Source organism: Glycine max, chromosome 6, assembly GCF_000004515.6.
Source record: "Glycine max cultivar Williams 82 chromosome 6, Glycine_max_v4.0, whole genome shotgun sequence".
Taxonomy (NCBI): Eukaryota; Viridiplantae; Streptophyta; class Magnoliopsida; order Fabales; family Fabaceae; genus Glycine; species Glycine max.
The window spans coordinates 20,309,468-20,323,039 of record NC_038242.2 but is presented as its reverse complement, the minus strand read 5'-3'; the positions used below and the strand labels follow the sequence as shown (position 1 = coordinate 20,323,039).

The 13,572-nt window shown below is 34.9% G+C and overlaps 1 protein-coding gene across 1 annotated transcript; it reads left to right on the top strand.

The window, feature by feature from the left end:
* Positions 1 to 9,812: 9,812 nt before the first annotated feature.
* LOC100791161 (uncharacterized) lies at positions 9,813 to 11,328 on the top strand. The gene is made up of 2 exons (XM_006582511.1): positions 9,813 to 10,018; positions 10,413 to 11,328. The coding sequence occupies exons 1-2, from the start codon at positions 9,813 to 9,815 to the stop codon at positions 11,326 to 11,328; spliced, it is 1,122 nt and encodes a 373-aa protein (XP_006582574.1).
* The last annotated feature ends 2,244 nt before the right edge of the window (positions 11,329 to 13,572 follow it).

Here is a 13,572-nt window from a genome sequence, read left to right as displayed (position 1 = left end):
CAACAACAAAGTTGAAACAATGTATCAACCCTCAGAATTGTTTGCTTTGCAGCATTTCAACCATCCTCCTATGCAAGATCATTTTTTTCCTAAATATTTATCAATTAAATAAACTAATCTTCTAGACTTAGATAATGCTTGTTGAGAGAATCTGAAAGGCAAACCTTGTTAACAAAAAAACATGGGAAAAAATATTGATCCAAGAAAAAAATTATTGATCCAAGAAAGATCATGAGCATGCATACTGAAAGGGAATTACGAAGATGGTGATGCAAAAACATGGAAAAATTACCAAATGAGTTGAAGTGACATCATAGTCCAAGTGAAGTTTCCCAATCATATATGCATATATAAAATATAAAATCATATAGAATATCATAAAAGTGAGGCAGGAGTTAAAATGAATTATACCTCAAAATGATTTGAAGATATGCGGCTTTAGTTTTTTGCTTCAATATCTTCGAAGAGTGATTTTTGATGGTGTAATGTAAAATAATAATATACCTATTATCCTTCTAAATAATGCGATTTTGACATATCTTAAAGCATCTTGAGGACACGACTTCTCAAGAATACCAGTAATAGAGTACATTCGATAAGATTAGTTTCACCACTTAAAAAAGAAAAAAGATACAAGCTGAGTAGAAAAAGATAAGAAAAAACTGCCAACTGGAGATGACTCATCAAACTCCATTCTCTTCTTTGTTGAAAGCTAATCAAAATCCAAAGTCATGGTAAATTTTTAGGTCCACCTTTGTAGATCCATCTAAAATACATAACCTACACTTGTGCTTGATCTAGATTATTAGTATAAAAAGACCATTAATAATAGGTTAGTTTCATATCACAAGATAATGATGATCAAAGTCTTATTACTTAAGTACTTGGTCCCTAGTGATCAATGGACAACAAGTTCCTAATCCTCTTTCTGAATGCTTGGATTTCATCCTTCACATCACACTGTTGTTAAGTTTTAACTTAATGAAAAAAATTTCATCTTCTTTTTTGTTAAACACCTAATTTGCTAGCTAGAATTGCTAGCTTTAGCTTGGTCTAACAATCTACTAGTCTTCTTAGCTTGTGTTAGTGCATAACTATTGGAGTTGAAAGTCTAGAGGTTTTAGATAAAAAAAAGGTTTCTTTTTTAAAATTATACAGTCTTTTATATATGTTTGGGAATCTTTGTTGTATAATTCAAGTGTTGGACAACATATTATACTCACATGGTTTAAGAAAAAAATAATTTTGAGACCTTATATTCAATACAACCAACTTTTAATATATGTCTTAGTCTTTTTAAGAGAAATAATGTGAATGATGATGTCAATAGAGAACTCAATTCATATATGAATTTTTGGGACTATCAATGTTTTAGATTCATATGTTGCTTAAATTTTAGTTTTAGACATTTGTTGTTAACTTTTTATATAAAGATGGTTAATTAAACTTATTAATTGGATAACCATCATTCTCTGAGATTGACATATGCAAAATTGACCATGGTAATTTTTAACAATATAGGCTATTTATAAATTAAGGCTAGCTTAATTATGTGCAACAATTTGACCTAGTTCAACAATATATTTTGTCTTGGATTTTTTTTAAACTTAAAATACAATAACTATTAGCTACACTAAATGGTCAACTACATTAGACAAAAGTGGAGTGCTAAGAATAAATCTATTTAATCTTGGCAGCCATGTATCCTAGACAAGTATGAAAAACTAGAACATGGTTTTATTTGTAGCACTACTGCAAAAGGCACAAACAACAACGGTTGAAAAAAACATTCAAAGACGATTTTGAATCATTTTTGAAACCAACGTCGTTGAAAGTCTTGACTTTCAACGACGGTTCCTTAAAAAACAGTCTTAGAAAAGGATACCTTTCTAAGACCTAAGACAACTCTTAGTTAAGAACCGTCTTAGAATGATATACTTTTAAAACAATTCTCTGATGGTGTTGGGATTGGGGTCAACATCAGCTTGGTTGTGGTGGCGAATGATCCTTGCTTGGAGCTCATGAAGGAAGGGGGTGACAGAGGGGTCGCGAGAGTTGAGGAGGAGGAGCTCTTGGGTGGTGATGATGGCCTTGATGTGCTCCAAGTTGATAATGATGGCCCTCTCATGGCCCAGAATGTGAGGGTTTCAAAACAATGTTTTTTCTAGTGCATTTTTGAGTGTGAATTAGAGTATGGATGCAGTGGGGGCGAAGCGAGTTAGGGGAGAGGAATCAATGAGGTTCTCTTCCATCATTGGATATATGCTGGAGGTGAGGGATGCCAAGGGATAGGGTCAACTAGTATAGTAGGAAAAGGTCACAGCGGTGACAATTTTGTAAATAGAGCTAATAGAAACTAAGACGGTTTTACGAACAATCATCGTAGTTTTGAGGTTTTAAAGACGATTTTACCAAAATTGTCTTTGAAATATTGACAATATTTACAAAAATATCACCACTACCCAAACGATGATGGTTGTTTGACAACTAACTTTAAATGCGTGTTGTAAAAAATACTTTTTTTAATAGTGCATAGAGTTTCAAACTAATTTAGCATTAAAAATGAAGAGCTTTACTGGTCAGAGGAGTTAGTAGGAAAAGTCTATTTTTCGAGAGAATGCAAACAATCCGTTTATCCTTGAGCTCTTTCAATGTATTTTGACTTAATAGCTAAACTTCGGAAAAAAGAGAAAAAAAACTAAGGGTTGAAATGCAAAAACCAGAGACCAAAATAAAACTTGTTAGCAACGGATGATCCATATCATTAAGATGCAAAAAACTGAAAACCCAAAAAATAAAAAACGTGAGTATGAGAATGTGGGTAAAACCCCGACCCTTTGCATTGTCCCATTATATACTGTAAATGTCATATTAATTAGAAGGATATTACAGTAATTTACAAAAATAACGATTTAAAAACGGAAACACTATATTTAATTAGTTGACATATTAAAAAGTATCATATACCCTAATACTACATTTACTAAAAAGTCTCTAATAATATTACTCCTTATTAAAAAGTATCTCATATGATTCCAATGCAAGGGTTTTTAAATTTCAAAATATAATATATACAAATTAAAGTGTACATTAATTATCAATTTTTGGGATATTAATATGAAAAAATTGGTAATTAATTATAAATAAATATGAAAAAATTAAGAAATTATTTATTAACATAATTTATAATTTATAATATATAATTTAAATAACAAAAATTCATATCATCATCATACTTTTAGGAATCATAATTATTTACGAAATATCATTATGACAAGTACAGCAACTAATTTTTAGTCCAAAAAACAAATTAGAGTTTTTATGTTAGATTGTTAATCAAAATTAATTACTATATATAGTAAAACCTAAAATAATCCTTAATTCTTTAAAATAATGATCCAAATCAGTGTTACTTGTTGAGGAAATTGTGATTTTTTTAGAATAATGGACAATGAATTAATAAATAATGGGGCAAAAAGGTGAACTAAAAAATAAAAAATATCACAATAAGGTCATGTTATTTTACCATATAATAATAAAAATTTAAAGGTCATTTAATATAATTACTTTTTATGTTATATTTAATAAAAAATAGTAAAATAATATATAGGCGTCCTCATGGTGTCAAAATTGATTTTATAATGATATGGTTGATGCGTAAAATATGCTTTTTTTTAAGGGCAAGTGTACCCTACTTAGTAGCAACAATGGATTAGCAAGTCTACACATCGTATCCTAGAAATTAGTTGTATTTCCAAATAATCTAAATCCCATAAATTAAATAATTTTGAGATTTTTTTTCTTGAGTTGGAGATTGTTTGTGTTTGCGTTCAAAAAATAAAATTAAAGACATGCAATAGTTTCAAAGAAGAGATATGATTTCACATGTATCATTTTCCCCCTAATTCCAATTTTAATTAAGAACTCTCAGCTACCAATTAATTGTCTAATACTTCTTATTTTAATTATTAGCATATGGTCTAGGTCTGAGAATACTCTTTCCCCTCAATCAATCTTGCATTGGTCATTTGAGATTTAATTTAGGGTTAAGGATGAATAATAAAGAAGTTTGCTAAAAGGGAATTCATGCCGCTAGTTTTGGTCATGCATGTTTTATGAACCTTATCATTCTATAGGATAGTTAATTACGAGAAGATGATCACTAATATGCAATTAACTAACAATCAGAATGATCAATTTCAATGTAGAAGTGAAAGTGATAGAAAGATACAGTTAACTAAATAACATTGAAGAACTTTATTAAAAAGAGGTACTAAAGTACATGGGTACAACTACATCACAATTCGAGTTCTAAGGGGTTTAGCCAACCATGGTCATAGAATAACTAAAAAACATACAATATTGCATCAGAAATAAAAGAGATTGAAAACCCTTACAAATTTGGACTCAATTGTTCTTGGTGCAATTCTCCTCTAAAAAGCTCTTGTTTGTAAAATGTATATTCAATTTGGAATTCCCAAAGTATAAACTTAAACTTCTTATCTATAGACTCCTAAAGATAATTACTTTAATTGGGCACACCATAGATAGGTATTCTAATATGATCTCTAAAGATAATTACTTTAATTAGGCACACTATAGATAGATATTCTAATATGATCTCTAAAGATAATTACTTTAATTAGTTGCACCATAGATAAATATTGTTATTAGATCCCTAAAGATAATTATTTTAATTAGACGCTTAAAGATAGTTTCCTTAATTAAGCTCACTACAGTCATGGTGATATCCACCACGAACATTATCGAAATCTTTGTACTAAAGCTTGAGATGTTGTGAAATGAAGAGGGCCCTCATGATTGACCATGGCATTCCTGGTTGACCACGGTCGTGGTCAATGTACCACGATTGTTATCAAGGGAAATTAGCATCACATCTTCATGAAATTGTGTAGTTTCCAACTTTTCCACTTGATTGAGCGATTATCCTTATGTAAGATAAAAACTAATGTCCAAACATGAGTTCTTCCAATAAAATACATGGAATAACACAAAAACTCACATAAAATATCACTCAAATTATGGTTTATTAGGTATAGTAATACAACTTCATTGGCCCAAATTTATATAATCTTTATTAATTGAATTATTGATATTAGTTTGAATTCAAATTATCTTGACTTAATTGTGGTTTTTAACCAAACCAACCCACTACGAAGCACTATATGATGACATGTGTCATCTGAAGCTTGAGAAGCAACGGTTGAATGTCACATGTACTCCAAACCTGTAATTAAATTAATTTTGAATTTAAATTATTGTGTAAGTAAATTGCTTCATAAATTGGAACAATATATATGAGATTGATTGATAGGTAATTAGTGTAATTAATTTTTGTAAATTAATGTATTAATTAATATATATGGTTCGTAACCAAATCAAGTTTTTACAAAGCATCACATCATGATTCATGTTGTATGGACCTATATCTAGTTGACACATATACTCCGAAATGTAAGAGTTGTTGTTAGATCGACACATGGGCACCAAACCAAAAAAATTATTCATAAATTTTAGTATATTAGATTAGTTTGGGTAGGTTATAATTTTGAGCACGTAAATGGAATTTTGATTACGCAAATTTTGGTAGGAATTATTTTTGGTAAATTAGTTTTGAATTTAAATTATTGTGTACGTAAATTGCTTCATAAATTGGAATGATATATATGTGATTAATCGATAGGTGATTAGAGTAATTAATTTTCATAAATTAATGTATTAATTAATATATATGGTTCGTAACCAAGTCAAGTTTTTACAAAACATCACATCACAACACATGTCGTATGAACCTGTCTCTAGTCGACACATATACTCCGAATTGTGAAAGCTATTGTTTGATCAACACATGGGTACCGAACCAAAAAACTTATTCACAAATTTAATTATATTAGATTAGATCACGAGATGCTTTATCTTGGTATCACGTTTTAGCCTTTGAACTTTGAGATGTGAAAAACTTACAAATACTTTCATAAATTAATTAATTAATTAAAGAGTTTTAAATGAATTAAAATAAAGTCTTTCGCTTAAATTAGTTCTTAGTTCCATGTAACATAGTGGATCGTTACATTTGTGGTATCAAAGCTGATCGTGTCTTTTGGGAACAAAACTATGAAAAATAGGTCTGCTGTGTAACTTTGATTGTTTGTTTTGTTATGGGTATCTTCCAAGAGTCGAGTATGATGTTTTGGGGATCCAAGTTGTATGTTGGATCTCTAAATAATGCACTCAAAAATTTTGTGCGGATAGATTAGGGCAAGGAGAAATTTGCCACTTTGCATTGTTATTAGTTTTTTTTTTGTTAATTTGGACTATTTTAAGTTTTTTTTTTGGTAAGATTCAATGCTATGAACTATTGGCATTAAGCCTAATTAATATAAAGGCTAATATAAATTTATGAATTATTGACAGAATCATTTTCCAGTTCAAACCCTATTTTTATGATACATTTAAGGCCAAGGATACTATGGACAAGTCTTTTAAGTGACTCATGATGAACAAATTTTGTTAACCGTTGGATTCATTTAATCCTTACAGTTGTACTCTACACTCTCCACACAGGATCTTTTTCTCCCAACCCTTTCTCTACATCCTCCATTGTTTTACACTGTTTACTCTCCCTTTCTCCCTCTTCTCCAATCTCATCATCACTGTCATCAACGACCTTGGTTCCCTAACAACCATCGTTATCACATATGACATCCTTTACGGTAAGAGCATCTCCACCATCGACTTTCTCATGAGATTGCAACGCTCGGGGATGTAGTCACACAGAACGAGAATAGTGTGTGTCTTCAACTTTGACAGTGGTTGTGTCCTTAGACAGCAGATACGGAGGAGTCCTTAGTGGCTTCTAGTAGCTCGCACGGTAACTGACAATGGCAACAACAGTGTAATTGAGGACGAGGTTTTCATCTGCGGTGGACAACGATGATGAAATGATTAGTGGTGGTTGCTTTGTTGGTCCGTTAAACTTTTTCTCAAATGCCAATATAATTTTTTTTTCATAAATCAGTTTTGGGTTTCGTTTTGAGCCTTGATTTTGGTTGCTAAGGGTTCAATTTCAAACATTCAATTATGTTGAAAGATGAGTAAGCGATGAAAGTGGTGTCGAGGAAGAGAAAATTTATTTAATACCAAAATACTATTGTTATAATACAAAAATTGTTAGAAAAAAAATTCATATTATCATTAATTTATTTAATACCAAAATTGTGAGAAAAAGGTGGCCAAGGCCCAATAATTATCAATACAGATCCAATAACTATGTTAGGATGTAAGTTATATGATATTGGGAAATGCTAGGTGCACCCAGCAATATTGCTGGTGCACCCAGCAATTTTAGTGAATGAGCCATTTTGCCCTTTAAGTTAAAAATTTAAAAACGCGCTCCTCTTCCCGGAAGACTGCTGCTGCTTCTTTTCTTCTTCCATTCCTGCTGCTCCTCCGTGACACCGCGAGCCAAGCTTGTTCGTCTTCTTCGCGACACCACGAGCCAAGCTTCTTCTTCTTCTTCGCGAACAGCCTTCGAGGTTAGTCTCCCTAACTCTCCATTGCTTTTAATATCCAGTATTGATTCATCAGTGGAACCTTAGGATAGTAACCTTAGGGTAGTCGAACCTTAGGGTAGAAGATGAGAGTAGGAGACGCCGGAAAAAATGGGGAAAGGGAGCTCACGACGGAGGCTTCTGGAAGACCCGTTAGGGGTTCTTCATGCTTATTTTTGCATGCTTGTGACTTGATCACACATTTGTATGTGTAGTTAGGATTTTTAGCATTGGGAAGTGCTTTAAAGCCTTAGAACTTGATAGAGCAAGCTAGAAAATTGTATGTCTAGGAATGTAGTGCAGCGATCTAGTCCATATTATGCTGTAAACTTAATGGAACTCTTTTAGGCTAAGTTTGTTGAGGGATCGAGGATGAGGCTTAAAGAGAGTTAGGCTGATTCACTCGAGGGATCTTGGTTTAGGTAAATTCTCAGCATAAGAACACTAGGATAACATTAAATAGAGAAAAATCTTTAACAACATCAAGGTAGACTCAGTAGAACAACCCAATGCTTTTTACTTCTCAACTTCTAGATATTTTAGTTTGTATTTAACTAGATTTTCACACAAAGATCCAATTTGACATTTACTTTGCTTTTGATGGTGTACAAATGTTTGCTTATTGAACATATATTTTCTGAGTGAAACAAGTTCCCTGTGGATTCGATACTCGGTTATTACCGTTTTATATTACTTGTGCAACTCGGTACACTTTCCGATTAGCATCACAGAGGAGTGAACATGTTTTTGGTGTTGTTGTCGGGGATCTTTCTTTCCACTTAGATAGTATAATTCAGTTTGTAGACACTTATTCTTTATTCTTTGATTGATTTTGTGAATTGTTAGTTAGAATTTATTTTCTCTTGATTTGGTTAACTGCTGCTCTGTTTTGTACTTCTTGTATGCGAGGTAACTCTTCAGTACGTAATTTAGCTCCATTAGATTTGGAGATAGAAGCTACTTGCAAGAGAAACAACGCAGAAAGAAGGAGAAATTTTTTTGCAGGAAATGACAGCACAACCAAGTTTAGAGGAAACTTAATCATTTGAATCATCTTCAGCATTCCCAGAGTTAAGAGAATCCGAAGTAGGTGTGTCTGAGGCACATATCATGGCCGAAGATCAACAACGCAAGGTGACTCTTGAAGATTATTCTAGCTCTACCGTGCCACAATTCTTCACAAGCATCGCGCGACCGGAAGTTCAAGCTCACAATATCACCTATCCTCATTCCTTGATTCAGCTGATTCAAGGAAATTTGTTTCATGGTTTGCCAAATGAAGACCCTTACGCACACCTTGCTACTTATATAGAAATCTGCAACACGGTGAAAATTGCAGGTGTGCCAGAGGATGCAGTAAGACTTAGCTTGTTTTCATTTTCATTGGCTGGAGAAGCCAAAAGGTGGCTGCATTCGTTCAAGGGAAACAATTTGAAGACTTGGGAAGAGGTTGTGGAAAAGTTTTTGAAAAAGTACTTCCCTAAGTCCAAGACAGCTAAAGAAAAAACAACTATCTCCTCATTCCATCAATTTCTAGATGAATCACTGAGTGAAGCACTTGATAGATTCCGTAGCTTGTTGCGGAAAACACCAACTCATGGATTCTCCAAGCTGATTCAGCTGAATATTTTTATTGATGGTTTGAGACCACAGTCCATGCAGTTATTGGATGCTTCTGCTGGAGGAAAAATTAAGTTGAAGACCCCTGAAGAAGTAATGGAACTTATTGAAAATATGGCTACTAGTGATCATGCTATTTTGCGTGATCGGACTCATGTACCCACAAAAAGAAGCCTGCTAGAGCTTTCTTCACAAGATGCACTATTGGCACAGAACAAGTTGCTAGCTAAACAGCTTGAGACATTGACAGAGACAATTAGTAAGCTGCCAACCCAATTACAAGTGACTCAACCTTCACATTTAGCAGTTATGCAGGTTGGAGGTTGTAGCATATGTGGAGGAGCGCATGAATCTGGTTGTTGTATACCTCTTGAGGATGCTACAAAGGAAGTGAATTATATGGGAAATCAACATAGACCAGGGTTTAATGCAGGTGGATTTTCAGGTTATTAGCAAGGTTCCAATTTTAATCAGAATCAAGGGCAGTAGAGGTCTCATCCTGGAAACCAATTCAACAAAGAACAAGGTGGACCATCCAACAGGCCTAAAAACCAGGGGCCTAGCCTTTATGAGAGGACAACCAAGCTGGAGGAGACTTTGGCTCAGTTCATGCAAGTTTCAATGTCTAATCACAAGAGCACAGAGTCTGCTATAAAGAACTTGGAGATTCAAGTGGGACAACTAGCTAAGCAAATAGCTGAGAATTCTTTTGGAGGTTTTGGAGCCAATACTGAGAAAAATCCCAAAGAAGAATGCAAAGTTGTCATAACTAGAAGCAAGAGGGAAACCATAGTAGAAGAGGAAGGGAGGAATAATGATGAGCAGGAGTTAGTAGCAAAAGGAGAAAAAAGAAAAAGAAGAAGATCAGGTGAGGGGGAAAAAAATAAATGATGACAAGAAAGAAGAAAAAGAAGAAAAAAATGAAAATAAAGAGAAAGAATGAGAAAGAGAAGAAGACAAAGAGTTAGTTGGCCAGAGAAAAGAAGAAGGAGGTTGTCTGATGTTCAGGGAAGAAAGTACCATATCAGTTGGTGCGTCCAAGAAAGACAAGGAACGACACTTCGCTCGTTTCCTTGATATCTTCAAGAAATTGGAGATAACTATCCCCTTTGGAGAAGCCTTGCAACAAATGCCACTCTACTCCAAGTTTCTAAAAGATTTGCTGACCAAGAGGGGCAAATAAATCCATAGTGATAATATTATGGTGGAGGGAAACTGCAGTGATGTTATCCAAAGAATCCTTCCACCTAAATACAAGGATCCAGGGAGTGTCACCATCCCTTGCTCTATTGGTGCAGTGTCTGTTGGAAAAGCCCTCATTGACTTGGGGGCCAACATAAACTTGATGCCTCTCTCCATGTGCATAAGGATTGGAGAGCTGGAAATTATGCCAACAAGAATGACATTGCAACTAGCAGATATGTCTATTACAAGGCCTTATGGTGTGGTTGAAAATGTTTTGGTCAAGGTGCGACAATTCACCTTCCTTGCTGACTTTGTGATCATGTATATTGAAGAGGATGCTGAAATCCAACTGATCTTGGGCCGTCCCTTCATATTAACTGCCAATTGTGTGGTGGATATGGGAAAAGGTGATCTAGAAATGAGCATGGATGATCAGAAAGTTACATTTAATCTATTTGAAGCCATGAAGCACCCAAGTGACCACAAGGCCTGTTTTAAAGTAGAAAAGGTGGAACATGAGATAGACATGGTAGCTAGAGCCATGGTATTGCAATCCCCACTTGAAAAAGAACTGACTAATACCATGAAGTGTCTGACAACGGAGGAAGAAAAAGAAATGCAGAGCTGTTTAGAAGAATCAGAGGGTGTAGAGGAAAATCTTCCTGGAAGAATTGTTTTTGAAAAATTGAAGAAGGACATCCCAGTAGAAAAGGCTAAAGTGGAGTTGAAAACCCTTCCAGAACATCTGAAGTATGTGTTTTTAGGAGAAAATGAAACCAATCCGGTGATCATCAACAATTCTCTAAGAATAGAGGAGGAATCTCATCTGGTGAAGGTTTTGAAGAAACATAAAGCAGCTATTGGATGGCATATTTCTGACTTGAAAGGAATCAACCCTTCTTATTGTATGCATAAGATCAACATGGAAGCTGACTATAAACCGGTAAGATAGCCACAAAGAAGATTGAATCCGGTTATGAAGGAAGAAGTGCAAAAGGAAGTGCTCAAATTGCTAGAAACAGGCCTCATTTATCCTATTTCGGATAGTGCTTGGGTTAGTCCCGTGCAGGTGGTTCCCAAGAAAGGAGGCATGACGATAATCAGGAATGAGAAGAATGATTTAATTCCCACAAGAACTGTCACTGTATGGAGGATGTGTATTGACTATAGAAAGTTGAATGACGCTACCAGAAAGGATCACTACCCACTTCCCTTCATGGATCAAATGCTTGAAAGGCTAGCAGGACAATCATTCTATTGCTTTTTAGATGGATACTCTGGCTACAATCAGATTGTTGTGGATCCAAATGACCAAGAAAAGACAGCATTCACCTATCCCTTTGGCGTGTTTGCCTATAGGCAAATGCCATTCGGTTTTTGCAATGCTCCTGCAACTTTTCAGATATGTATGATGGCAATCTTTGCTGACATGGTGGAGAAATGTATCGAAGTGTTTATGGATGACTTCTCCGTCTTTGGCTCATCTTTTGATTACTGTCTAGAAAATCTAGAGCGAGTGTTGCAATGGTGTGAAGAGACGAACTTGGTGCTTAATTGGGAAAAATGTCATTTTATGGTGCAAGAAGGGATTGTGTTGGGCCACAAAATCTTTGTGAGGGGGATTGAAGTAGATAAAGTGAAGATTGATGTGATCGAGAAGCTACCTCCTCCTGTAAATGTCAAGGGAGTAAGAAGCTTTCTAGGGCATGCTGGGTTCTATAGGCGGTTTATAAAATACTTTTCAAAGATTGCCAAACCACTCAGTAATTTGCTCAACAAGGACGCTGTGTTTTTATTTGATGAAGACTGCTTAAAAGCATTCAACACTCTAAAGACTAGTCTAGTGTCCACTCCTGTCATTATAACACCTAATTGGGGTCAAGAATTTGAGCTAATGTGTGATGCAAGTGATTATGTTGTAGGCGTTGTATTGGGCCAAAGGAAAGGTAGAGTCTTCCATGCTATTTACTATGCCAACAAGGTCCTAAATGATGCTTAGATAAATTATGCTACTACAGAGAAGGAAATGCTTGCAATTGTTTATGCATTGGAAAAGTTCAGATCATACTTGGTGGGATTGAAAGTTATAATTTATACTGATCATGCAGCCATTAAATATTTACTGAATAAAACTGACTCCAAACCTCGATTAATCAGGTGGATCTTGTTACTTCAGGAATTTGATCTAGTTATCCAAGACAAGAAAGGATATGAAAATTTGGTAGCTGACCACTTGTCAAGACAAGTCAATGAAGAGGTGACTCTGAAAGAGTTAGAAATAAGAGACGAATTCCCTGATGAATCGCTGTTTGTGGTAAATGAAAGGCCATGGTTCGCTGATTTAGCTAACTTCAACGTAGCTGGAATCATCCCTAAGGATTTGACATGGCAGCAAAGGAAGAAATTCTTGCATGATGCCCAATTTTATATATGGGATGATCCACATTTATTCAAGATTGGTGTTGATAACCTTTTGAGAAGGTGTGTAACAAAGGAGGAAACCGAGAGCATATTATGGCATTGTCACAACTCACCATGCGGAAGACATTACAGTGGAGATAAAACATCAACCAAAGTCCTACAATCAAGATTCTTTTGGCCAACACTCTTCAAGGATGCTCATGAACATGCCACTCAATGCAATCAATGTCAAAGAATGGGAGGAATCTCTAGGAGAAACGAAATGCCCTTGCAGAACATAATGGAAGTGGAAATCTTTGACTGTTGGGGAATTGACTTTGTAGGTCCTCTTCCCCCATCCTTTGGAAATGAATATATCCTTGTAGTTGTGGATTATGTCTCCAAGTGGGTTGAAGTAGTGGCGGCTCCGAAGAATGATGCTAAAATTGTAGTGAAGTTTTTGAAGAAGAATATTTTTGCTCGCTTTGGGGTGCCTAGAGTCCTAATAAGTGACGAGAGCTCTCATTTTTGCAACAGCCAACTACAGAAGGTGCTAGGCCATTATCATGTCACACACAAAGTAGCCTCACCTTATCACCCACAAACAAATGGCCAAGCTGAAGTTTCCAATAGGGAATTGAAGAAAATCTTGGAGAAAATTGTAGCTTCCACTCGGACGGACTGGTCAAGCAAGCTGGACAATGCACTATAGGCTTACAGAAATGCATTCAAGACTCCTATAGGCCTGTCTCCGTTCCAAATGGTTTACGGAAAATCATGTCACTTACCTGTAGAA